The 26,853-nt window shown below is 47.8% G+C and overlaps 1 protein-coding gene across 6 annotated transcripts in view; it reads left to right on the top strand.

The window, feature by feature from the left end:
* The window catches only part of LOC123589147 (CREB binding protein), a 129,314-nt gene that overhangs the window by 50,463 nt on the left and 51,998 nt on the right, over positions 1–26,853 (top strand). For 4 of the 6 annotated variants that reach the window (XM_045460826.1, XM_045460827.1, XM_045460829.1 and 1 more), the window contains 2 exons: positions 8,490–8,666; positions 25,750–25,990. In XM_045460826.1, the coding sequence (XP_045316782.1) occupies positions 8,490–8,666; positions 25,750–25,990 (418 nt within the window). Of the gene's footprint in view, positions 1–2,442; positions 6,316–6,561; positions 8,667–25,749; positions 25,991–26,853 lie in introns of those variants that run through there. The other 2 variants (XM_045460831.1, XM_045460828.1) reach the window with 2 other exon arrangements.

Below are 26,853 nucleotides of genomic sequence, written 5' to 3' on the forward strand. Positions count from 1 at the left end.
TTGGGATTCTCTTTCCCTCTCTGCCCTTCTTGCACACGTATGCTCTCTCTCACAAAACAAATACATAAACATTAAAAAAAAAAAAAAAAAAGATTTGCTCTTTGCAAAATAAAATGCTTTTCTCTTTTTGCCTTTTCTTTCCTTTCTTTTATCACCTCTTCCCCCCTACGGTCTCCATGGCCGCTGTGGGGTGCGCTGGGCCGGGCCTTTGCTCTCAAGGAATACTCGGTCCTACAGAGGCTGCTTTTCTCCCCAAGAAGGTATTTGGACCTGGAAGCATTGGGGGAAGGAATTGGTTGCCGTTCTGTTGCCCTTACCTGGGGTTACTTTGTGTGTGACACACTCTGAGATGGTATGGAGGGTGCAGAAAGGCTGGGCCCTGAGCAGTGTGGGTGGCAGGGAGACCCCCAGTGTTCTGGACAGGCTGCTGGCCACCCCACAGGGTCCTCATGGGGGCACTGTCCTGGGAGGTCCTCCTGCCCCAGGGCCCAGCACTGGGCTCTGCCAACCCTCCAAGTCCCCAGTTGTCATCCACTGCGAGTAACTGGGCCTTCCAGGAGTGTGGACCTTATGTGAATCAAGAACTGGTTGTTTAAAACCAAAGCAGTCCTCAGATTTAGGCTCTGAAGGAACTTTAAAGGTCACCTAATGGTCACCTGAATGTTTCATGTTTTATAGCCGAGGAGAACTGAGACTTAGAGAGCCAAGAGGTTTGTCCTAGCCTTGAGGCTGATGAGCACAGCACCGGGATTAGTCTCCCACTGCCCTTGGCCCGGTGCTTTTGCCAGCGAGCTGTCGGGAGCTGTGTGTCTGAATGTTGGGCCATGCCCAGGTAGGCCAACTGTGTTAAGGCCCTTGGTTTTGTTGCTAGCAGCTTTAGAGTAGTTGGGTGAATACAGATGGAACCCTAGGCCTGAGGCCTTGGCAGTGATTTGCTGCCCCATCACCTTCCTTTTAGCAGTTTCCATTGTTTTTAAGTCACGTTCTGGTCATGTATCACCCGAGTGAAATACCATGAGAGTCGCTAAATACTCTTACCGATCTCGCAGTTGTGATTTATTGGTCTAAGGGAAGTGTCCAGACTCGGGGGCTGTGTATCTCCCTGAATAATTTCCAAGTTGGCAGCATTGTAAGAGACGAGTCCGGTGAGGTGGGCCAAGCCGCTCATGTGCCCAAGGCCCCCAGCCCAGTTCTCTTGCTCCAGGTGACGCTGCACAAGCCAGGCGACGTCCTTGGCATTGCAGTCTCTTGCGTATTTCTCCTTACTCTTGACTTGGCAAGTTGAGGTACTGGAAGGATTCCAAGAGCAAGCGGGTGATAGCAGACAACTGAATGCAGCCATGTCTTTCCATGAAAACTGCTTTTCTTGGCTTTGTCCCAGCAATGGTAGGTTGCCAAGAGAAAATGCTTTTGGCTTTACAAATGATATGGCCATACTCTGGATTAGTTCTGGTTCATTTTCGAAAAGAATGAATACTTCTGGCTCTTAAATTATTTGGCAAATGTTTGCTCACAGTGTTTGAGATTGTATTGTCTTTGCACACCCTTTCTGAGTCTGTGGCTTCACTTGTATGCCAGCCTGTGAAGGAAGAGGCTAGTGACCCTCCTGGACTGGGTCGAAGCCACCTCAGGATGGAGCCCTTGTTTCTGTGTCACAGCCGGCTTACAAGCGGGAGCCCCATCGTTCTCTCTTCTTGGTGGACGTATTCTTTCTTGTCCACTTCTTGCGTGCTTTGGTTTAAATTCCAACCCAGGAAGGTTAGGCCTAGACTGAAGTGAACATTCCGAGTGGTGTTTTTAAGGCGAGAAAACAGTCGAAAGTGAGAACTGGAGGTGCAGCTTGAACACAGTTTCCCATCACAAGTATTGCTACGACTACTAAGTGCACAGGATGGGGCTTGGCACAGGTTGATCTCATGTTTCTCTGAAAGTGTCTCATAATCCATTGCCAGTAACTCCAGCTGGCCTCTGCCTCTGAGCCTACCTGTTCGAGTAACTTCCCACCATCATATGCTCTCTGAAAAAGATTCATTTATTTTGTTATGACCCTAAGCATACTTTTGAAAGAAATCATATGTAATATAAAACGATTTCTCCCCAAACGGTGTTAGCAGAGTCCTAGCCAACACCTGTAGCGCTTACTATATGTCAGTTACCCGTCCTAAGGTCTTAACATTTGTGAGTTTGTTTTACCTTCACTCAGTCTAAGAGGAGGTGCTATTTTCTCTGTTTTAGAGGTGACAGAACCAGGGCACAGAGACGTTTAAGTAGGATGACCAGGACCACACAGCTATCACTTAGCAGAGCCACCCTGAGACCGGGTAAATATCCCCAGGGTCCATACACTTAACTACAGCTCGCTGCCTAACGGAATGAAATCTTGTGGCTGTGTTTCAATAAAACTTTAGTTTGTTTTGTTTTTTCAAAAACAGGCTTTGGGCTGGCTTTGGCCCATGATGCCAGGTCTTTGTGGACTGAGCCTCCTTGTCGAGCAGTGTCAAGTGCCATGCGTGTGCAATCCGGATGTACCCGGAGGAGACGGGTTGTGCTCAGCAAGGAGGGGAGAGCGTCATGGTCAGTTCTCCAGCTGATCGCTGTGTCCTTTCTGGACCACCCTGGCCTCATCCACACAGGGATAAGCTTTAGCCAGATATTCTCTGAGGCCCTTCGGCCTGAAAACGATAACCTGTCCAGCTGTCCCTATGAAGCTGACTGCTGACGGTCACGTTCTGTTTCCTATCTGTCTCCCGGCCGGCATCAGTAGCGCCCCCCAGAGCAGGAATTCCTCTGCCAGCTCTGCTGTGTAGTGTGGTTTTAAGTGTATATCAAGGTACGAGGATACAGAGTTCAGCTTTTGAAAAAAGAACGTATTCAGTGGTCTCATTGAAACCACATCAAACTTAGCGTCTGTCGCCACTTAATGCATTTCTAAAGGCCTGGCTGACGCGAAGTAAGATTGTGCGGTGGAAGCATCTTCCCTCCGGTGCCGTTCCTCCTCTGCCTTCTGTCCTCTTCCACATACTCTTAGCTGGTCACACAGCGTCGTCCCCATCAGGCTTTTAGCTCCTAAATGGGTATGATCTGATCCTTCCCCAGAGTGTGTGTTAAAAGAGCATGCTTGGAGGTGAAAACTGGGGAGAGTTCATTTGTGAGGGTGGTGGTTTACTTGAGTGGTTGATGTCTTTGGACCAGAGACTGTCTACTGGAGAAGGCCCATACATAGCAGGGGTGTGTGAGATGTGGGGAGAGCTTGCCCTCCCCTGAGACTTGAGAGGGACAAGCAGTGGGGAGTTGGCTTCCCTAGGGCAGGCATCCTTAACCTATAGGGGATCTTAAGACACTCCCCTCCTTTGGGAATCTTATAATGGACCTTTTCTCCCCAAAATGCGTATCACACAAAATTTCTAAGGGCATGACTGCCCCAGCCCCCCTCCTTGCCATGGACTACTGAGGTTAGCCCCTGTTCCCACCGCCCTGTCACCTGGGGTTTGGGCTGCTGCTGTTGGGGGAGGAGGTGCAGCCTGGGGGGGGCCCTAAGTGGGAAGTGCTTCTCTGTCCCTCTTTCCTATCAAGGAGCAAGGAGTCACTACTATTGTAGAAACCTATTTGGGGAAGAAATTTCTACAGTTAGGAGTTTTTTTTATTTAAACTCCCCTAGTTAGTTCTTTGGTTTTCAGTGTACTACCTTATTTGATTAGGTGAGTTACATGAGTAGTAAAGATGTCCCAGGGTTAGTGGAGTGGAGAGAGTCTTGCTGTTTTTTTGGGAGCCCAGAGCTTGTTTTTTTTTTTTTTTTTTTTTTAATGTTTATTTATTTTGAGAGAGAGCGAGCACCTCTGGGGGAGGGACAGAGAGAGAGGACTGAGAGAACCTAAAGCAGGCTCTGTTGTCACGGGGTTCCATCCTGCAAACTGTGAGATCATGACCTGAGCCGAAATCAAGAGTCAGACACTAAACCGACTGGGCCACCGAGGCGCGCCCCCCCCCCTCCCCCCAGAGCTTGTTTTTTAATTAATATATGTTGATAGTTTTCATATCACGACACAAGTAGAAAGTGAAAATATTTGTCCCACATGCAGAGGTCAGCAGAGGAGACTGTTTGCAGCCAGTGGTGACCTCTTAGGCTGATAGATCAGTATTTCTTTGCATCACTGGGAAGCCCTTGGGAGGCGCATGCCTGGAGCCCTGACCAAAGCCAAGGGTTTGCTGGCCCAGTGGATGTAGCGTAGAGGGCCCCTTTTACAGCAGGCCTGGCTCCTGTGGATGCTGTGCTGCGACACAGAGCTATATCATCCTCCCGTGAAACCGGCTCCTGGGGGCATAGTCTCCTCGCATGGCCGGCAGACTGCCTGTCTGCTCCAGCCAGGAGCTCAGGTCCTCATGACGAGTGTTAGAAGATAGAAGGGGCTGTCTTCTGGAAGGGAAGTACCCTTCCAGCCAGTGGTGACGTCATTTGGGCCTGGCTGCGGTGGCCGGTCCGCTGTTCTGTGATCGCATCTGCCCTCAGGGCTGACGTTGGGATTTCTTTCTGAGCCATGTGTCACAGTGATCTCCTAGAGTGTTCGTTTATTTGGTTCCTTTCCCCAGGTGCTGGTTTAACACTCACTATGTGCCAGGGCCCAAGCACACAGAGGAGATGTGTTCCAGGAAGGCAAGTTTTATCCTGGTTTTGTGCCAAAGACAGATTTATGGCAAAGAATGCCATAGAGTCGCGTAGCGTTTTGTACTTTCACGCCGTATCTGTAGTACGCAGCTGTCAGAGTGCAAAGAGAAGGGTCGTCTACCTGCCCATCTCCTGTAGATGGCTGTCACTCACCTGCTTGCCAGACGGCTCAGGACTTCAGCAGTTTCTGATTGATGGGCCGGGCAGGGTGACCACAATTTGCTTCAGACACTGTTTCAGTAGTAAAGGCATGTGTAGGTATTGTTCAGGTTCCTTGAGCTAAACTCTGAAGAGAGATTTCCTCTTTGGATGTCATGCTGTAAATCCCTGGTTCAGCTAATACATAATCCGCATCCCCGTGCGGTGGGGTGTGGGTAAGCCTCAGGGTCTGGCACCAGGGACTTTTCCTCCTTCTAATCTTGTGTGTGCTTTTCTGAGTACAGGGACTGCCGTTCTCCTGTCCCCTTCTCTCGTGAGGCGAGAGCCTCAGACAACGGAGGGAGCAGGTTTTCACATGAGTGACACTCCTGGTCACAAGAGTGGTTTTTCACGGGAAGATGTGGTAGACCTTCACTATTTAATTGAGATTCCTTTATGGGAGAGCTTCCCATACTCCCTTGTCAATTTTTTGTGTTTTCTGAAATTGAACTCGGTGCTTAAGGTGCTCCAACAGAGTCGAGTTAACACCATGTGTGAGCTGTTGCCAAGTGAGGCAGAGCGTAGACATCAATTCCACAGGCTTCAATTTATTCATTCGTTCACCATCAGTTGAACAGTTTCCTAGTGCTGCTGTTCTGCCTTCTGAATTTCATTGAAAAGATTCCATGCTACTTCTCTAGCAGCCTTAAACCAGATCTGGATCAACTTCAGTTGCAAATAGAGCCCGGTTTACTAAGTTGTTATCAAATAACTGTTGGGAAATTAGGACAAATATGAAGATGTTTATTAATTGGAATTAGACCTTTAGATTTTAGTACTTTGTTTTATGCCTTCATGCTAAAAATGTGTGTAAACCTAGATTCAGGACCACATGTATTCAGTCTGGTCAAAGGAGAGTAAGTATGGAACAGAAATTCAGAAATCTGCAAGTCTCTAGAAGCAAATAGTTTTGACCCCAAGCTGTAGGCTAGGACTGGAGAGCAGCTGTTAGTTCTACCGGGTTATGTGGAGACGGTCCAGGACGGGGGAGATGGGAGGCGCGGCCCTGTGTTAAGACTGTCCTTTGGTCCCCCTGTTAGCTCTGACTGGGGAGGGTCAGCCCGGGGCTGGCTCTGGACCGAGGGGGTGGAGCTCTGCCTTAGAGCCTGGGCTCACTGTGCTTGATCTCTGGAGCTGTGTTTGTTGTCACAGGCTAAGGATGGTCCCCGGTGAACTGGACATTCCTTACCTGTTGTCTGTGATCTTTGAGTTTGACTTTACCTTGCTTCTTGCCCCGTGAGGATCAAAACCACATTGAGACAGTTTCCTTCATTATTGGATGGTTAAGAAGAAAAATTAACAAGAATTCCTTGGTAAAATCTGTCAGAATGCGTTACACACTCTGAAACTCTTGGTTCAGCCAGTTAGAAAGTGCTCTGCCCAGAGCTAGTACCCAAACAAGCAGACCACCTACTCACTGCCCTTTCGCCCTGGCAAGATGATCATAGAAATAGGTTTTTCGGGGCGCCTGGGTGGCGCAGTCGGTTAAGCGTCCGACTTCAGCCAGGTCACGATCTCGTGGTCCGTGAGTTCGAGCCCCGCATCGGGCTCTGGGCTGATGGCTCAGAGCCTGGAGCCTGTTTCCGATTCTGTGTCTCCCTCTCTCTCTGCCCCTCCCCCGTTCATGCTCTGTCTCTCTCTGTCCCAAAAATAAATAAACATTGAAAAAAAAAAAATTAAAAAAAAAAAAAAAGAAATAGGTTTTTCAAACTAGGTGGGGTGAACTTTGAGACTCACAGAAGCCCTTTGGGAGCTCATCGGCCTCTTGGTGTTTACTTCGCTCTGACCTTGGACGGTTGGTGCGGGTAGGAGGACAGTTACTTCTCCTTCCCACCCTCTCACTGCTGCCCACTTCGGTTTGTTGATGCTAGAAGCTTCCACGACAGCATTGATTGTCTCGTTTGTCACATTGGTGGGTTTGAGGAGTGCACTCCGTAACTGGTGGGAAAATGGTGTCTCTGCGTGTGCTCTGAACCGGGCCTGGCTTGCAGCAGGCCATCAGGAAGTACTGCTGACCGTGAGGACGAGTTCGCAGATTTTTATGCAGTAAAACAAATTCTAAGCAATAATTACTACATGAGTTAATTTTGTGTAAAACTTTCTGAAAATACAAATTCTTGTTTCAGTTCTTCAGAGTTTCAGATGACAACTGAAGGAACCTGGTTCAGAACATATGAAGTTTCCCGAGCTGCCATGTACTCTCTTTCCTTCAATCCTCTGAACTCAATGTTGAGTCTCGTTACTGGGCTTTGTGAAGAAGTTGTTTTTCAGTTACTCAAGTTAAATTTGAAGTTCAGTTGAGTTTAAATTTGTTTCCATTTATTCAAGGAAAGCAAATAGGGCAAAAGTGGCAACTGGAATGTGTTCACTTTGAAAAAGGCACTTGAAAGTGCTCAGGAGCGAGATCTTCTTGGTTCTGCTGGTTTGTCTTTATTTGTGTTTTTATGTGGACATTTCAGCTGAAAGGGTCAGCTGTGTTAAGCATTGATTTGTCTGCAACCTAAAATTTTAGAGCTGAAAGATATCATGTAATTCTTCTTGTTCAGGACACTCACCTTACCAGTGAGATCGGGGTCCGTAGGAGGAACGAGTGTAAGTTACCCAGACAGAGGCAGCCATCCCGGTGTGGGGCTGCTGGGGAGAACCGATTCAGTTTCTTGATTGATCCCTAGGAGGTCTTCCCTTGGGACCCCTTCCTCCCAGTTTCCAAACATCAAACGCACCAAGATACCAGAAAAGTAGAGCGAGCACCAGGCAAGAGGTAGAATGCTAGAACTTTGCGGAAAAGCAAGGCAGGCGCGAAAAGCCAGTCTCTGTTCCTCCCGAGGGCAGATGGGTTTCCCGAGCTCACTCCTGTATCGGCTGGAGCTGGAGGGGGGCGTAGGTGGGGGCTCTTCCTTCCTGTTCTTGCCTTCAGCTACTGTATATTTTACTTTGTTTTACTAATTTAAAAGAAGAATTTCTTTGTGGAACATTCGGACGTGTGATCTTAGAGAAGGTAATGTGACAACCTCCACCCCTCCACACACACACGCGTGTCACCTGGCTAGGAGGAAGCAACATGTGGCCAGTCGTTCCTCATCTAGGCCCCCTTCTTGCCTCTACCCCTTGCCTCATGGGAGTACTAAAGTGAATCCCAGACGTTACATTGTTCCTTTGTCAGCGTGTCTCGTGTGTGTTTTGAATGAATGGAAATGGAGTTTAAAACTGATGGGGGAAACCTGAAAGAAGTGGGCTAGTGTTAAACACAAGGAGCTCCCCTTTGTCAGTGATTCTGGAAGCTTTTGTCTTCCGGATGATTTTCTCACTGTGTTGCTGCCCCTGTCGGGGTGCGGGGCGTGGGGGAGGGTGGAAACAGCAGTTCTCGTTTTGATGCCGGAGAGGATGGCAGACAGCTGTTGCCGGCAGCTCCTTCGTCTTCCGCCTTCGGTGTGCAGCCACTTGAGCAAGTCACGCTGTTCGTCATGCAGAATGAACCTTGAGAATGAGCCTTTAATTTATAATCGAAATGAGGGTTTCACGAGAAGTAGTGATTTTTGCTTTCTTGGGTCAAAGGGAGCATTTCTGAGGCCCTTCCTTTTGTATGTGACCGTGTCGTGACAGCTGATTTTGCCTCTTTTTGTTTCAGATGGGAATGGCTGGTAACACAAGTCCATTTGGACAACCCTTTAGTCAAACTGGAGGGCAGCAAATGGGAGCCCCTGGAGTGAACCCCCAGTTATCCAGCAAACAGAGCATGGTCAATAGTTTGCCTCCCTTCCCTACAGACATCAAGAATCCTTCCGTCACCAACGTGCCAAACATGGTAAGTTGCCCTTGGCTCTCTGGCCGTGGTCTCCAGTGGGTGCTCTGGTGTGTGGGGTGTGTCATGCTAACAGTGAAGGTCTGCAACCGGACACATGTCATGGGTGATAGGAAAATGTATTTCTCATGAGGAGCACCCTCTCAGTGAGTTTATGTTTTCTTCGATGAGCTGGCAAGCAGAGGCTAGGTAGAGATGGTTTAGCCAGTCCTCCTCGGCTCCCGGGTGCAAGGAGGAGGTTTGCACCTGCGAATGTCAGGTAGTGGAGCAGGAGAGCTGGGATTTTCTCACGCTTCCTCTTGGTGGTTGAGGCTGTCAGAGGAGCCCATCGATTTGTGTTACAGACGAAGGGCATTTATGTCCAGAGGACTCTATGGTGTTTGTGCGAGAAGGGTATCGTGTCCAACTTGATAGGTGGTTTCACACGTGTTCCTTCTTGAGATTTCCCACCTATGAGATAGGAACTAGCCTTGGAGCCTCTCAGCCTAACTCACCAAGATAGAGATGGGAGAATAGCTCCTTTTGCACCACAAAATGGAATGCTTTAAAATTCCAAACGCTAAGGGGGAAGTGTGTTCTTTCGTCAGACTTCACCGTGCAGCGCACACTTAGTGGCTGAGTATCTGGTGTGCGTTTGGTAGTCAGTCAAGGCCGGGAACAGCCCGCTGTCTCCTTCCCCAGGCTTGTTGCTGGGAACCCGCCCTTCCCAGCTTGCCTTCCATGTAGTTGTGCCGTGGTGGTTTAGAAAGGCTCAGAGGGGAGCCAGCGGATTACATTCAGAAAAGTAAAACGTTTGGTTTGTCTTTCGATTTTTAAAAACTTTTTCCTTAAACGTCTGCCGTGAAGATACCACAGAGAATTCCTGTGTATCTGTTGCCTGGCTTCTCCTGATGTTATTTAGCATCTTCTGTAACCTTGGTGCAGTTGTCAAAACTAAGAAGTGGACACTGCTTAGAGTCCTGAAAGTTGTGAGGCTGTCGGAAACAGGGGCGGAGTGGTAAGAGCGAGGTGTCCTGATCAAGTGTTACCTCTGTTACATTCTTTGTTCTTTAAAAAAAAAAAAAAAAGGCGGGGGGCGCCTGGGTGGCTTAGTCTGTTGGGCGTCCCACTTCGGCTCAGATCATGATCTCGCAGTCTGTGAGTTGGAGCCCCGCGATGGGTTCTGTGCTGACAGAGCCTGGAGCCTGCTTTGGGTTCTGTGTCTCCCTCTCTCTCTGCCCCACCCCCACTCACACTCGGTCTCTCAAAAATAAACAACATTAAAAAAAAATTTAAGAAAAGGAGGGTACAAGTAATAAAATCTGTTCTCAAACTATTTAAAGTTTATACTACTTTATTTCTTCTGATCATCTCCCTGTAATCTCCCTGGATCTGCTGCTCTCCTTGCAGTGACATTTTGTTGTCAGGACCGTGCTGTTCTCAGCTGTGCATATCCAGGACCCGAAACTACCCCTGCTGCTCCCTGGGTCGACCCCTCCAAGCTCCAGGGCAGCGAGCCGGGACCCGGCCCCCACACTCTCCCTGGTCTTTCCTGCTCTTCCTTTTCCAGACTCCTTGTGTGGCCGCCGGTGCTGGCGACTGTCGCCTATGCCTGGCTGTGGAGTGAGAGTGTGTGCTTTTGTATAGGCGTTCCCCGTTTGTGGTCTGGGAAACCCCGGCTAACGTCCTTTCTTCTCTTTCCAAACCTTCCCCAGCGTCTCCTTCGCCTCCAGCTTGGTGGCAGAGTCCTCTTGCCTCGTGCTGCCTGCCTGCCTGCCTGCCCGCCCCCTGCTTCCAGTGACCGAATTCCTGGTTGTGGTGTGCACGTCAGGGGCAGGTTTGTTCTGGAGCGTAAAGAGGCTTCTGGTTCCCTTCACCTGGGCCGGGGCTCATGGCGATAGCCCTTTGGTCTGGGATAGCGCTTCTCTCCCCCTTGGCTCCGGGGACGTTTGGGGCTGGACCCTTCCCTGTTGGGAGGTCTATCCTGTGTACTGTGCCCCTCACCCAGCGTCTGCTCACAGCCCTTTGTCCCTCGCACCATCGCCCCAGTTGAGAGCGCCTGCTCTGGGATGTGGTCGGGGGCCCGTAGCAATAGCGCTCCAGCTTTCATCTGTGTCTGTGACACCTGACACATAAAACCAGTTTTCCCCATCCGCCCTTTTCTCTCCCTCTCCCCCTCCGTCCCGACCACACACTCTTTCTCACCCCTACCCCCTCAGCCTTATCAGAATGTCAGGGTAAACTGAGGAAGTATTGTCTGTGGAGCTGCACTGTCTGCCTGGCTCCACTTTCCCACACGGGCACGTGTGGACTTTGTGGAGATCTCCAGCAGGTGCCTTTGGAGGGCAGGCTTTGAATGCTGTCCTCAGACATTGACCTGGAGGGCACGGGGCGTACTTGACCAGCGTGTGTATGTGAAGGAGCGTGAGCCAGTCACAGCCTTGGTGCTGTTGGGATGGGAACCAGAGGGGACTGGCAGAGACGTGAGACAGCAAGTGCGCGTAGTTGGCCTGCCATCTTTCTGAGTGTCCTCGTGCCCTGCGCTTGACCTTATTTCTGCACCAGCCTCTTAAAAGACATTATGACATGTCCCATTTTACAGATGGGGAAGTTGAGGGTCTGAGGGGCTTTGATTTGTTCAAGGCTACGTAGCTCCTGTCTGCAAAGCCCAAAGCTCTTTTGAATAATGCTTGGTGTGGTTTTTGTAGCTCCAAGTCACCGGGAACCCCTCTCTAGCCTGTCTCCGTTGCTTCCTTCGGCATGTCTTGTGCTCTTCCTTGGATTTGCCAAATTGTATCTGCCCCTTGGAATCCATTGATTTTTTTTTTTTTTTAATTTATTTGTTGTTTTGCACAGTGAGGGAAAGAAGGTAGCAAAAACTGGGTGTCTTTAATGAAAAAAATGGGAAGCTTTGATCTTATTTGTGTGTTTTGTCATGCTTTGGGGAATCAGCTTTTAAAGCGCAGCTAGATTTGGTGCAGCAGACAACTCCCCTCAGAGCCCTGGTGCCCTGGTTGGTGCTCTTTATGGAGTGATTTTAAGCCACTTAGTCGTTGGCTTTGGGGCTCTGGCTTCTCTCCTCTCCTAGTTTCTGGAGGATTCCAGCATCCTGGGTAGTTGTTGAGAAAGGCTGAGGATGTAGCCATCCCTTTAATTCACCCCATTTGTTGAAAACGTCCTCTCGGCCCGCACGCCAGGATGCAGGTGTGGGTGGGTGATGTAGAGCTCACCCCCTCTTTCAGGAAACTTGGGAGGTGGTGAGGTGATTGAAAACAAATAATCACAAACACAAACTGCCCCAGCAGCTCTGAGTAGCAGGCAGTGGTTGAGGTTGATGTGGGGACCTCCTTAGATGAGCCCTTGGAGAGAAGGCCAGACCCAGCAGGGACATTTAAGGGCGAGGTCATAAGGACCTGTGGCAGAAGCCACAGAGACCCCGGGGCACTGGGAGAGCATTGGCTGTGTAGGAGCCAGCAGGCAGCCAGCGGGCACGGCAGCTCTCAAGTGAGGGCAGAGCACTGTGCATGTATGTTGGGGGCCAAGCGGGGACCAGCTCAGGGAGGGCTTTGGGTGGCAGGGATCGCTGCGTGGTCTACGCCAGAGGACACACTTGATCACAGAAGGGAGGGTCCAGGAGACCACACGCGGTTTGCCATTGGAATGGAAGTGTGGGGCCACCACGTAAGGTGGCTTGGTGGGTGGCGGGACCATTTACTGGGCTGGGAGAGAAACAGACTGGAGATGGGTGAGGAGGAGGTGATGGAGGGGAGGGCGTTTGTAACTGTACTTCACCTGTGTTCCTCTTGAGATGCCTGTGGGATGTCCAGGCGGAGGCATCAGGCAAACGGGTGAGCGTCCAAGTAGGGCAGCCGCGGTCCCACTCCACAGGGAGCGGGAGATTCCTGGGAGCGAGACCGGTGGAGGAGAGGCAGGGTGATGGGCTGCTCTCCCTGCAGCCGAGAGAGGAGAGCACTTGAACAGGAGGCACTGGTGGCTGCCGAGATGGTGAGTCAGATGAGGGCAGGAGAGAGTCCCCGCGATGTGCGGGCCAGTTTACGGGATGGTCTTTTTTTCTTTGAAGTCAGCGGTCATGGGGACCCTTGGGTGCTCTGTTGTCACCCACAGGGTTCCCAGCTGTCCTGACCCTCCGGGACGTGTGCTGGGATGTGCTGTGGCCTAGAGTCCCTGGTGCAGCGAGGGCCGTGGTTGAGGGTGTATAGATTCTCGGCATAATATTCAAAAGCAAATTGGCATGTATCTCATCACAGTTCTAACTTTGGCTATTGTGTTTGTAATTTCTTAACTTCTTACAGATTATTTAAGTTAGTTAGAAATTTTATCACAGTGTTACTGTATTTCATGATTCTGAGATGCACTTTTTTTCCAGATTGTAGTGTCTTTGAAATCAGGATGGGGGCGCCTGGGTAGCGCAGTCGGTTAAGCGTCCGACTTCAGCCAGGTCACGATCTCGCGGTCCGTGAGTTCGAGCCCCGCGTCGGGCTCTGGGCTGATGGCTCAAAGCCTGGAGCCTGTTTCCGATTCTGTGTCTCCCTCTCTCTCTGCCCCTCCCCCGTTCATGCTCTGTCTCTCTCTGTCCCAAAAATAAATAAACGTTGAAAAAATAAAAAAAATAAAAAATAAAAAATAAAGAAATCAGGATGTGTTTTAGAAAGCAGCAAGATTTAGATCTAATAAAAAGCACTATGTTATTTTACTTGTTCATCATCTAAATTAATAAGAGTGACATAACTGTTAACTTACATATTCAGTGTATAGTTTTCCAGGAGAGCTTTCATGGCTCTAAGGATTTTTTCATTATTTAAATTGTACTGACAAAAGAACAGGAGCAGATTTGGCTACAGGTAGAGGTTAGGTCGTCTTTGTGTGGCCTGGGATTGAGGTCCCTGTGGGTCATCTGGAAGGAGGAGTGTGCACGACGATGTGTGAGGAGGCAGAGGGGGAGAAGTTCCAGGGCAGTGCTCTGCAAGGGAAGGCCCCTCGTTCCTGGTGACGTTGTCCTTTCTGCCATTTTCACCTGAAGAAGTCCTAACACAAGAGAACTAGGGAGCATTTGCAGGAAGGAGGGAAACTCGGGCCTCATTTGGGACTGGATTTGTCACTTAGGTCATTGCTGACCTTCAGGACAGGTCCCGGGTTGTTTTTAATGGGGCGTTGTTTAGAAGTGGGGCACATCTTGGGTGTGTCTAATCTGAGAAAGTTGAGTGACCGAAGGGCCTCCTCACCAGCTTCTGCGGCAGGATTTCCTTTGGGCCTCCCGGATGCGGGCTCCTGCGAGGGTACTGATAGGAAGTTCATGGGCAGGGTGGTGGTCTTGTTTGGTCTGGGGGTTCTGTTTGTTCGTTTGTTTTCTTTGCTTCTTGACAAAAACTCAGAACTCCATTATGGAGCCTTCCCGTTCTTAAAGTTGTAATGCAGGGAATCAGGAGTGCTACTTACTTGTAAATTTGCTCGCAAGAATGTGTTAGGAGGCACTTTGTTCACGTGTCACAGGAGTTTGAAGTGGAAGCTTTGGGCGAGGCCCCCAGGTGGCTGCTGATCCAGATCTGTCCACGGAAGGCAGACGTGGCCAGTGGAGGCGTGTGCCCCCAGGGGAGGGTCAGAGACTGTCTTCTGTGTCCCGCCAGAACGACATAGCTGGGATGGGGCTGTTAGCTGCTTGTGGGTGGCGAGCATTCTGCCGTGGCCCTTGCGGGGCTGTCTGTGCGTCTCAGAGTTGTGTCTCTGTTTCTTAAGGTGTGTCCCTGGACCCGCTGTGACAGAGTGCCGGGCTTCCTGGTCAGAATCTTTTAGAGAAAGGGCAGGAAATCCCTGCTTTTGTGGTCGCTGTTCAGTTTCTCCTTTCTCGGTTTCCCAGTTCCTTCTATCAGGAGAATCACCACAGAGGGGAGTTTATCGTTTTGTCTCTTACACCGGAATCTGTAGTTTTAAACAAGCTTCTCCGGCGACTCCGATGTAGAATAACGTTTTCAAGAGCCCCTGTCCATTACAGTGTGGGCACCCTGGTGTCTAGCCCTCATGCCATCGAGTGGGCTTAATCGGTCTCTGCCTCCCCGTTAGTACCTCACAAGGCTTCTCCCCACCCTTGTTTGTCTTATCTCATAATTTTCTGTCTCTGGTGTCCAGTTTCTGATCGCTGAGGGGTCAAGACTTGAAATGACCGAACGGGGTGAAGCGTTGTGAACCCGCGGGTTCCCTGTGGCGGTGCTCCCCTGTCCGTAACACCGACACGGGCTCCTCGTACTTCCGAGAGGGAGTGTGACATCACTGGCCGGTTGCTAGGTCCCTCCACCCAGGGCTGAGGACTTCTGTCCTTCTGGGGAAGCGAACCAACAGCAAGTAGTGGTCATGCCAGCTGAGATCACTCTGCGGTCACAGTCCACGCCTCAGCCCTTGAATTGGAGAGCGTGGGCCCCCATCGTTATTTGAAACCCCAGGGTTTGTCCGTGGGTCCGTGGGTCCGAAACCCCAGGGTTTAAGAGTTTACATCTGGTTCTCTCATCTTATTCCTTCATCTGTATCTTGAAGGTCCCTGAGAAAATGTGGATACAGGGCCTTTGAAGAATAACTTTTAGTCTAGACTTCTTATCAGTAGCTTTGTAAGTCCTTCCTACCGTTTAACCTTTTGTTTTTGGCAATAAATATCAGCTGGGAAACAAAGCCTCGGCACAAAATAGGACACGTGGCAAATAATCAGGAAACTATAAATTGAGGAAGCCCCTTGATGTCTGGCACAGGCATAGGGATTGCAAGCACTCAGTCAAGGTCATTTGACTTTCTTTCCAGAGTGTGATCAGCACGGCCTTTCTGCAGTGACACCCTCTAGGTAGCAGGCTCCCTGATCTCCAGAGGCCCTCCGCCCTCTTGCGTCCTGTCAGATGGGGGGCCGGCAGGAAGGCTCTGTGTGCCTGAGGCTGGGCCGCGTCCCCGCTGACTGTTGGTGTCAGGACTTCCACCCACCCCTCATCAGCAAGCGCGGACGTTTACCGGGTTTACCGGGAGTTTCTCGGGATGGGGTGACCCTTTGAAGAACTTGGTAGAGAGCACGTTCCACCTGGATGGGGACAGTCATAGCTCCCACAGGTGCATCACCCTGACTGCCCCTTCCCTTTCCATGGCCACCCAAAATGGTTGCGAGGCTCGGGTCACCAGACACCGATTTGTCACATGAGGAATTTGCTAAATTATCAAAAACTTACTGTAATAAGTCTTCAAGAAGAATATTTCTGGGACGCCTGGGTGGCTCATTCGGTTAAGCGTCCGACTTCGGTTCCGGTCATGATCTCGCAGTCTGTGACATCGAGCCCTGCATTGGGCTCTGTGCTGACAGCTTGGAGCTTGGAACTGGCTTTAGATTCTGTGTCTCCCTCTCTCTCCCGTTCTGCCCTCCCTTGTCCCTCCTGGGCAGACTGACTTCGGTTCAGAAGGAGTGACCTTGAGGCTGGGGGAGGGAGTCATGGGAGTGGCCAGTGGTCAGTCCCTTGCCTGTGGCCTCCCCTGTCCCCAGCTCACCCATCATGTTTTCTTTCTCGTTGTAACCATTTGTTCTCGGTTCTAAAATCACAGTATTTCTTATTTGGAAGATTACTTAAAAATCATTCTTGTCCAGCTTGTTCATTTTAAGTTATTGTCCTTTGGGATTTAAATCTTATATTGTAGGGGTGCTTGGCTGGCTCAGTCGGTAGAGCATGTGACTCTTGATCTCAGGGTTGTAAGTTCGAGCTCCACGTTGAGTGAAGACATTGCTTAAAAATAAAATCTTTAAAAAAATAAAAATAAATCTTAAACTGTAAAGTATTCTTATTTTTTAAAATCTGTAAGCACTAAGCAAACGAAGAGAACAAGTCTATCTATCTGAACAGCTATGTTCTTTTTCTTGCTAGTTGATCTTTACCATCTCAAAGGTGATTATCACCTCTCCCCAGTTTGATAGCTGTGTGCGTTTAATGAGCGTTTTCTTTATTTTATGACTCCAAAGCTTTGCGGACCCAGCTGTTCTAGGGTCCTTCTGGGGGAATCAGAACAGGCAAATCTTGCAGAGCAATTGTGTGTCCCACCTGGTGTTTGCTTTGGTGTCATTTTCTGACTTTAAGTGGAGGTTGGGGAGAAGTAAAGCTTCCAGATGGGCCAAAGGAAGGATGTCAGAGGAGCGTGGGTCTGGACCCCACTGGAGATGTGGAAGATTTGGGCCATCTCCGGCAATCCCAGCCTCACGTGGACATGGGCGCGAGAGAGGACGCTCTTTCACGCCGTCCTGTCTTGGTCAGTTCCTACTGTGTACTGTTTGCATTAGTCTTTGCAGACGTGACAGCCTATTCTTGGACACGTAATGTACAAGAACTTTTTTCTAGGAAGAACGCCAGGATAAAATTTATTCTATGTACTGCTTATGCACATCTGTGGTTGTATCCTTGGGATAGGATACAGGGCATATAGAAAAATGGGTTTGGTGCCGCTTCCTCAACTATGTAACCATAACAATCCTGATAAAAGTACTTGTTCGATTCCTTGAAATATTAAGGAATACCAAAATATAAAAGGTTTGCTTTTCGAGTTTGTTTGATGGACAGGGGTGTGAACGGTGACTGAGTTATGGTGACAGGTGATACATGCAAAGAGCATGTGGCCAGATCTAGCACAACCTGGAGGGGGTGAGCATGCTCTACACCCCGCAGCTGTGGGCCAGTGCGCTTTGTGTTGACGTGCAGTGACTCCTGGCTTACAGTGTTCACGTGCAGGGTAGAACCGTGATTGAACCGTCGTGACTTCTCCAGCACACTCACCTCCTCCTTCCATGATGAGGAATTGCATGTGAACTCGTTCAAGTTCCAGAAAGGCGTACTGCCTGTGTTTTAAGGCTTTTGCTGGATACTGTTATTTTGCCTTTCAGCAAAAGCTGCGTGCCCGGCTCCAGTATGAAACAATTCTCCTGAGGCTGGGGTTGTCACTCTGTCCTTTGATAGGAGAAAATGGTATTTCCTTATTTTGATTTGCATTTCTTTGATTACCAGTGAGAATTAAAGTGCTTAGGTTTAGAGACTTGCACTTCTTCCTTCCTTGAGTGGCTTAGCTCCTGTCTTTCTCCAGTTTTTCTGTTAGATTCTCTTAGAACACTTGACAAAAAAGCAAGGTGGTTAGCCCTCTGTCAAGGTAAGCTCCAGAGAGGTTAAGAGCTGGGGGGACTCAATTGCTCCATCACCCACTGTGCTCCTACCGCCAGGCGTGCCGCCTGGATATGGTACCCCCTTCTGGGCCCCAGTTACTTCTCCTGTAACTTGGGGTTGGCCCCGAGTTAGTTCCTCCCTTGGCAATTGAGTATTAAATGAGCTGCTGCTTGTTGGGCGCTGAACACAGAGCCTGGCACAGAGAACTTAAGTAAAGACCGGCCAAGAGGAAGAGACAGAATACCTGGCGATTATTGGCTTTGTCTTGTGTGTTTCACTTATTGTTTCCTAGTTTGTTGATTGCCTTTGCATTTGTTCCCAGCAGATTTGGTCGTGGAGAAATTGTCAATTCTTTGGTAGTCTGGCCTCTGGCACTTTGCCTTTATGGAACCGTCTGCCACTGCTTCAGACTCACCATGTGCTTTTTTTCTTTTAAATGTTTTGATTTCTTCTCACTGTAAAAGTACATGCATGTTCATTTTGGAAAATCTGGAAAAGTATAAAGCTTAAAACGATAAAGCACTCCCCTGTGGAACTTTAACAGATAGAAATGCTTCTGGCTCCACCTCAGCTTTGTGAATCATAGTCTTTGGGAGGGAGGAATGGGGAATTTGTGTTTCAAGAGGTTTTACTGGGGATTAGTTAGGGAGCACTGCTTTATATTTTCTTCTGACAAAGGCCTTTACCAAACCTTTGCATTACAAAATACTCATCTTAATCACCTTCTGGGACCTTGACGGTTTTAAATTTTATATTAAAATTAAAATCTTCAGTGTTTTCTACTGATTCCTCTGATTTCTTTTTTCTCCAATGTAGAATGTTTTCTGGTTATAAAAATGGTAGACACGGGGCGCATAAGTGACTCAGTCAGTTGAGCATCCAACTCTTGATTTCAGCCTAGAACACCATCCCACATTTCATGAGTTCGAGCCCTGCATCGGGCTTTGCGTGACATCTTGGAGCCTGCATGGGATTGTCTCTCTCCCTCTCTCTTTGCCCTGTGTGCATGTACACACTGTCTCTCCCTCCCTCTCCCTCTCTCTCTCTCTCTCTCTTTCTCAAAATAAATAAATAAACCTAAAAAAAAAAAAAAAGAAAACAAGAAAACCAGTGGGAGATTGTCTTTAACCAAAAAAAAAAAAAAAAAAAAAAAGGTAGACACTTATAAAACATTCAAACCATACATAATTATAAACATGATCCCACCCCTGTGAAGGGATGACCACCAGATAATCATAAGAAAGTTTTTAAGTTATTTTTTGTTGCTGTTGTTTATTTACTTACTTTTTAGAGAGAATGAGAATGAGAGAAAGCGCAAGTGGGGGAGGGGCAGAGAGAGAGAGAGAGAATCCCAAGCCGGCTCTGCAGGGGTAGAGGAGATACGGAGCTCAAACTCACAATCCATGAGATCATGACCTGAGCTGAAATCAAGAGTTGGACACTTAACCAACTTGAGCCACCCAGGTGCCCCTGTAACAAGGTTTTTTTTAAAGAACAGGTACAAACATAAAAAGTTAATAAGGAAAAACAATGATTTTATGGTTTTATTTTAGAACTTCCTTTTTTTAGTTTAATATGTTTAATATAGACAGCTTTTCATGAGAGCATAAAGGTCTCCATTTTTATTTTTTTTTTAATTTTTTTTTTTCAACGTTTATTCATTTTTGGGACAGAGAGAGACAGAGCATGAACGGGGGAGGGGCAGAGAGAGAGGGAGACACAGAATCGGAAACAGGCTCCAGGCTCCGAGCCATCAGCCCAGAGCCCGACGCGGGGCTCGAACTCACGGACCGCGAGATCGTGACCTGGCTGAAGTCGGACGCCTAACCGACTGCGCCACCCAGGCGCCCCTCCATTTTTATTATTATCCTCATGTAACAATCCTTTCACTGCGTCTCACAATCTTTGCGGGAGTTGGGGTCAAGGATTTGGACGGAGTTTGGCTGGGCCTTTCTTCCCATGGATTTGACTGGGGTTGCTTAAGGTCTGCCTTATTTTCCATGGCTGCGTATTATTTCAATAGGTCTATAGTCATAATTTAACTAGTCTACCTACAGGATTTAGAAGTGTTCCCACTTTCAATAATTTAATCAAGATATGAGGCCTCTCTTTGCGCAGACATGTGCATGTGCTAGCCCAGTTTCTTACCTCCCTGATAGTAAGTTACAAGAAGTAAAACTACTGGTTCAAAACACTGCAACTTTCCTTTCGGATGCTGGTTGCTTTCCAGAGTTCGCCCTCAGTTGCATTATCACCACAGCACCTGAGATTTTTTTTTTTCCTGTATACCCTAATCAATACCAGTTGTATTTTTATTTTGGTCAGATTGGTAGGTGAAAAATGCCTTTTTATCTTAATTTCATTTTTTTTTGATGGCGAGAGAGAGCTTTTCTAAAAACCATTTTATTGAGCTATAACTCACACCATACAGTTCCTGCCTTGAAAGTGTGTAATTCAGTGGTGTTTAGTGCATTCTGTAACCATCACCACAATTAATTTTAGAACAGTTCTGTCATCCTGAAGAGAAACCCTGTACCATTTGCACTCACTCCTCATTTTCCGTGACCCCCCCCCCCCCCCGGCCAGAAATATATTTTCTGCCCCTGTAGAGTTACCTATTCTAGATATTTCAAAGAAATGGTATTATACAGTGTGTGCTCTTTTGTGACTGGCTGTTTTCACAGAGCGTGATGTTTTCAGAGTTCATACTGTAGCACGTGTCAGTACCTTTTCATGGCTGAATAATACTCCATTTTGGATATTTCACGTTTTGTTTTTTCATTCATCAGTTAATGAGCATTTCAGTTGTTTCTGTTTTTTTGGCTGTTAGGAATAAAGCTGCTACACACATTCGTGTGCACATTTTTGTGTGGTTGTATTTCTCGGTTCTCTTGGGTAGATACTTGGGGTGGGGGGGCGGGGATTGCTGGGTCTCATGGTGACCCTAGGTTAACTTTCCGACGAGCTGCCAGACTGTTCTCCACAGTGGCTCCACAGTGCAGTTTTCCACAGGCTCACCAACACGTGTTCTGTCTCTTTCTGTCTGTCTATCTGTCTGTCATCATTGATTGTAGCCATCCTGCTGGGGTTGTGAAGTTGTATTTCATTGTGGTTCTGATTTCTGTTTCCCTGGTGGCTAATGGCGCTGATGACTGATGATGTTGAGCATCTATTCATGTGTTTATTGATCATTTGTATATCTTCTTTGGAGAAGTAGTCAGGTCCTATGCCCATCTTTAAATTAGATTATTTGTCTTTTTATCATGGAGTTGTGAACGTTCTTGGTGTGTTTTAGATGCAAGTCCCCATCACATCTATGATTTTCTCCCATTCTTTGGGCTGTCCTTTGACTTTCTCATGGGTGGCCTTTGAAGCAGAACCGTTTTTAATTTTAATGACATTCAGTTTATCTTTGTTGTTGGCTATTGTTCGTGCTTTTGGTGGCATATCTAAGAACTCACTGCCTAATCCAAGGTCATGAAAATCTCTTACAATTTCTCTAAGAGTTTTGTGGTTTCAGTGCTCACTGTTAGGACTTCGGTTCATTTTGAGTTAATATTTGAGTATGACGTGAGGAAGGCCCACCTTGGCGCTTCTGCGTGTGAGTGTCCAGGCCTGTCCTCTTCACACTAGTGGTTGGGCAGACTCTTGACTCTGTCCAGGGGTCCTGGCACTGAGGCACAGGACATGTTTTACGTTTGCTGTTTACTCGTGTGTCCTCGGTTAAGGTGCCGGTACATTTTTCCCCCAAACTTTTTAGCGGAGTAGTTATCTTTTTAAATTGTTTCCTCCTCAGAGCTCTTTCTAGGATAACAAATGCCACAACCTTTCTGGACAACAGTTTGACAACATGTCATCAGTTTTGGCAGTGGTCCTGTCTTTTGACTATTTCTGCTTCTAAAAAAAACTATTTTTTTCTCCTCAGTTTTTTCACTTAAACTTTATTGTTTGTGTTCACTTTTTCTTCCCATCATTCTAAAAATCTTCTTTATTTTTTTCTAGTACTTTTATCACCTTTAATCTGTGTTCACTGTAATCCACCTGGAGCTGATTTTTATATGTAGGTTGGTGCAGGGGTCACAGATTGCTGCCATCGCTGTCCAGTTTGAGACAACACCTGATGATCTGTCTGCTCATTTCATGTGTACACGTGTCTTTTGTAGCTCTGTACCTCTGGTGTCTGGCAAGATAGGTTCTCCCTTTATTTTTACTGTTTTTCAGAATTTTCTTGGCTGTTACAGAAGCAAAAGTACATAAAACGTATTCGCTTCTTCTGAGCGAACTTACAACATGGCAGTGTTTTTTGTTTAAAGGGAGGTTCTCGCCTGAGCACTTTCCTTCACTTCCTGGCCCGCCTGGGCGGGGAGCACCGAGCAGAGAAGTCGTCGGTAGCCCCTGACGGGCGTTTCTGACAGATTTCGGGAAACTTGCAGTTTGTGTAGCTCCTTCGTCCTCTCAGACGTCGGTCCGCGAATGGAGGTGCTGAAGCGTGTCCTGCGTTTGCACGCGCCTCGCTCCTTGGACTAGCCCTGCGCAGGTGTGCGAAGTCCTCGGGACGGCCAGCACAGGCACCCGAGACGGGTCTTCTGTTCCATTTTGTCCAGGACCCTGTCTGCAATGTGTAGAGCTCGTTAGGCATCTTCTGACACGCGTGCGCCTTGTACTTTGCGTCCATGCTCTTTCGACGTTGGTGGGCTTTCAAAGTATGGTCAGTATAGTTCAAAACATGCTGAAGAACATCCCAAATGAGACACAGTGCGTTAATTTTTAGTAACCTTAAAAGCAGTTTGTTTGTTTGTTTGTTTGTTTGTTTATTTATTTATTTGTAGTGTTTAGTTTTGAGAGAAAGAGACAGAGCACAAACAGGGGAGGGTCAGAGAGAGAGAGGGACACACAGAATCCGAAGCAGGCTCCAGGCTCCAAGCTGTCAGCGCAAAACCCGACGCAGTGCTCGAACTCACAAACCGCGAGATCATGACCTGAGCCGAAGTCGGATGCTTAACTGACTGAGCCCCCCGGGCGCCCCAAAAGCAGTCTGTTTATAAGTTAATTATAAGGTTAGGAGTTTTACCTAACTTTTATACGATTTATATCTTTGTATGTAGCATTTCTGTATTTTATATTTTTATTTTTTTCTAAAGATGTTGAGCATCACATGTCACTACATCTCAGTTCTTTTTTCTTTTCTTTTTTTTTTAAGTTGGTTTATTTATTTGGAGAGAGGGTGAGAGGGAAAATTCCAAGCAGGCTCTGCACCATCAGTGCAAAGCTTGATGTAGGGCTCATTCTCAGAAAGCATAAGATATGACCCGAGCTGAAGTCAAGAGTCAGGCTCTCCACCTACTGAGTCGTACAGGCGCCCCACATGTTAGGAAACAGCAGGACAACTGATGTGGTCTCTTCAACAAGTCAGCATCATGAAAAAATAAAAGGGGGAGGGAGGCAGTAGATGAAGAACCTTAACAACCACCACCAAATATGGGGCATGGGCCTTAATCGGGTCCTGATCTGTGCAAACCAACTCTAAAAGGTGTTTTGGGGACAACTGGAGAAATTTGCACATGGACTAAGTATTAACGGGTATTAAAGCATCGTTCCTTTTGTTAGGTGTATAATGGTATCCTTACTGGTCTACTTCACTGTATATTTGAAATTTTGGTAATAAATGCACGAGAGAGGCCTAAACAAGGGTCCTCTTGCATTTGTCCACTCCTGTTGATTTCTGGTTGGGCTTTCTCTCTGGGGGAGTAAGCTGATCGAGGAGGAGAGTTTTCACATCAGTACTGAATGTTGCTGGGGGCATAGTCAGAGGCTATTTATCAAAGCTGTATTTAAGTTGCAAGAAAAGGGTGAGGGTACGGTTTATGTTGAGCAGTGGGAGATTGGATAAATGTGTAGCCGTATGCTCATTACAAATCATGCTGTCATATCGTATGAAACAACGATATGGGACAGAGCCTGGAGTAGACACCAAGTCGTGTGTGTGTGTTTGTGTGTGGGTGGGGGAGGGGACAAGACTATCGATTATGGTTCATACATATGCGTAGACATGGATGAAAAGACTGGAAGAAGAAAAACCTATCCACTGTTAAGTAGTGGACTCCTGGATATTGGGATTTCAAGTGTTAATTATTTCCTTCATAACTCTGTTGCTGTTCACATTTTCTGCAGCATGTATATAATACTTTTATAACCAGCAAAAAAATAAACATAAGGAAGAGAAGTTCTTTTCTCTTACAAGTTAAATGCTTCTGCAGTCAGGATGCTCAACCTCTCAGTTGGGACTTTGCTTTTTCTTTAGACCATAGTTAGGCTTCCAGGAGTTGTGCTTCTGAGGCTTTTCTACGTACTTATTTTCTGAGTTCTTATAAAACCCAAACAGAAAACCCTGTAAGTTTTTAAAAATGAGCTTTGGTTCATTAAAAAATATTTGTATAGTTTTTTTCTCCTAATTGCAAGTAGCTTTTTTTAATGTTTATGTATTTATTTTGAGAGAGAGAGAGAGAGAGAGTGCAAGTGGGCGAGGGGCAGAGAGAGAGGGAGAGAGAGAATCCAAGCCGACTCTCTGCTGTCAGTGCAGAGCCGCTGTGGGGCTGATCCCTTGAACTGTGAGATCCTGACCTGAGCTGAAATCAAGAGTCAGACACTTAACTGACTGAGTCACCCAGTCGCCCCAACAAATAGATAGTTTTGACTCTTAATTTGAAAAGTGCGAGAGGTGGTGTGGTTTAGGGGAGGCGGGGGGTGTTGGGAGACGGAGCTGGGAGCCCTTCCAGGTCTCTGCACGAGAGAAGGTGAGCAGCCCCTGTACTGTGGACTCTGTTGTTGCATATTAGGAGTGTCCCGTTCCTCTCGCTTCTTGAGTGTCATGCAGTTTGTCTGAAGGGCATCGGCCGTCTGCAAAGAGTAAAAAGGCTCCTTGGGCCCCCTTTTCCCTTTGCTTTGCAGTCAAGAGGAGTGGTCGCCCTGGCTTGTTAGTTTGCAAGGATGAAAGCAATTAAACTCTGTTTCTGTACATTCACAGATCATCAGACACTTTTTGAAACAATTGTCAGAAAAATTTTCCATTGAAATTTTAATAGAAGGCAAAGCATTTCACGAGCATTACCACTTGTACCACAGGGTCGTGTTAAGTGTCCTATTATTCTCTGAGGAGAGGTAACGAGTGAGGGCGTCCTTCTGGTCACAAGATAATGACATCCACACTGGCTCCGGTGCTTCTGGTGTATTGGATATTTGCATTGGGCTGTGATTGGTCAGGCCTTGACAGTCCCCTTAATTAGGTTGAACCATTTGAAATTGCCAGCCTTGGGCCACTGTGCCTATGAAAACGGCAGTTTCCTATGGTTCAAGCTAAGCCAGTCCATAGCTTCTCCTGCACTTGAGTAGGTCGTAGAATAAGCTGGGCTTTAGGTTACTGCAGTTAAAGAACAGGTGTCGTTTTCTTGCTCCGAGGTGCTCGCACATGAGTGAACTTCAGTTTTATTTGTATTTTTTCAAATGTTATTTACTTATTTTAAGAGAGAAAGAGAACACACGTGTGCAAGCAGGGAGGAACAGAGAAAAAGGGAGAGAACGGATCCCAAGCAGGCTCCGTGCTATCAGCACAGAGCCAGATAAGGGGCTCTCTCTCCCCGGAATCATGAGGTGGTGACCAGAGCTGAAATCAAGAGTCAGCTGCTTAACCAACTGAGCCCCCCTGGTGCCCCACGAGTGAACTGTAATCAGCCCTCTGAGTTGGTTTGGTTTATTACTGTGCTCCTGGACCTTCCTTAAAATTGATGAGTTGAAGAAAACCACGCCAGCCCCCTTCTCTCTGTGGCCAGTGTGGTCCATCAGCTTTAACATGAGTTTGAAAAACAGTGAACTTGAGTTAGGCCTCTGGAAGCTTATTAAACTATCTTTATTAATTTGTTTTATTTTAGTCTCAGATGCAAACTTCAGTGGGAATTGTACCCACACAGGCGATCACAGCAGGCCCCACTGCAGATCCTGAAAAGCGCAAACTGATACAGCAGCAGCTGGTTCTACTGCTTCATGCTCACAAGTGTCAGAGACGAGAACAAGCGAACGGAGAAGTTCGGGCCTGCTCTCTCCCGCATTGCCGAACCATGAAGAATGTTTTGAATCACATGACACACTGTCAGGCTGGGAAAGCCTGTCAAGGTAAGTGCTGTTTTCTGAAATCCTGGTGGCATGGCTTAGGATGAAATTTGTCTGTAGTGTCCTTCAGTAGCTCTCTCGTGAATAAGGTTCCTAGAACCTACGTCCCCACGCACCAGCCCGTCACGTGCCGCTGGGACGCTTACCTGCTTGGGACGACGGCGGTTTGGTTTCCTAAGATTCTGTGCGCTTTTACTGGGCCAGGCTGCGCCCTGCCTCTGTTCTCTTTCTTCTTCCTCTGTCACGGAAGACATTTGTCACTTCTTGAGCCCTGTCTTCATCATGTGTGTCTAGCTCCGGTTTTCTTCGGGCGGCGCGGCACAGGCACGCACGCACACCTTCCCTGAACCTCGAGCATCGGTCTTGCAGCTGTTTCATGTGTTCTGGCCGTGGGGCCCCCGCCTCGCTCCTCTGCCCTTTCGTCTTGAGGCCAATCAGGATACCAGCGAAGTCGTCCTAGGTGACGATCCGTGACATGGGAAACCGTGTGCACCGTATCATCCCTGCCCCCTCCTGCCTTCTCCTCGAGAAGGGGGTGATTCAGGCGCGTCCTGTGCTCCCTTCCCCCTCTTCTGTGGCGGACGCCTTGAGTCTGCAGAGGAAAGTGTTTCTTACTAACAACTGTGCTTTCTTTCGTCTTTATTCTCCTCTCTGTCTTCTTACTTGTGCTCCTAAACCTTAGGGAGAATCTCTCCCTGACCTCCCTCTCTCCCTTGGTGACATATGTGAGCCCCGGCATAACCCTGATCCTGATGGAGAAGTAGGGGCGGGTCATGCTGGGCCTTTAGAAAGAAATCACAGTGCCTTAGTACAGAGTGAAGATCAAGACTGAGAGTAACCACTAGGTTCCGTCACTCTCTCAAGTA

Source organism: Leopardus geoffroyi, chromosome E3 (assembly GCF_018350155.1).
Source record: "Leopardus geoffroyi isolate Oge1 chromosome E3, O.geoffroyi_Oge1_pat1.0, whole genome shotgun sequence".
Classification (NCBI taxonomy): Eukaryota; Metazoa; Chordata; class Mammalia; order Carnivora; family Felidae; genus Leopardus; species Leopardus geoffroyi.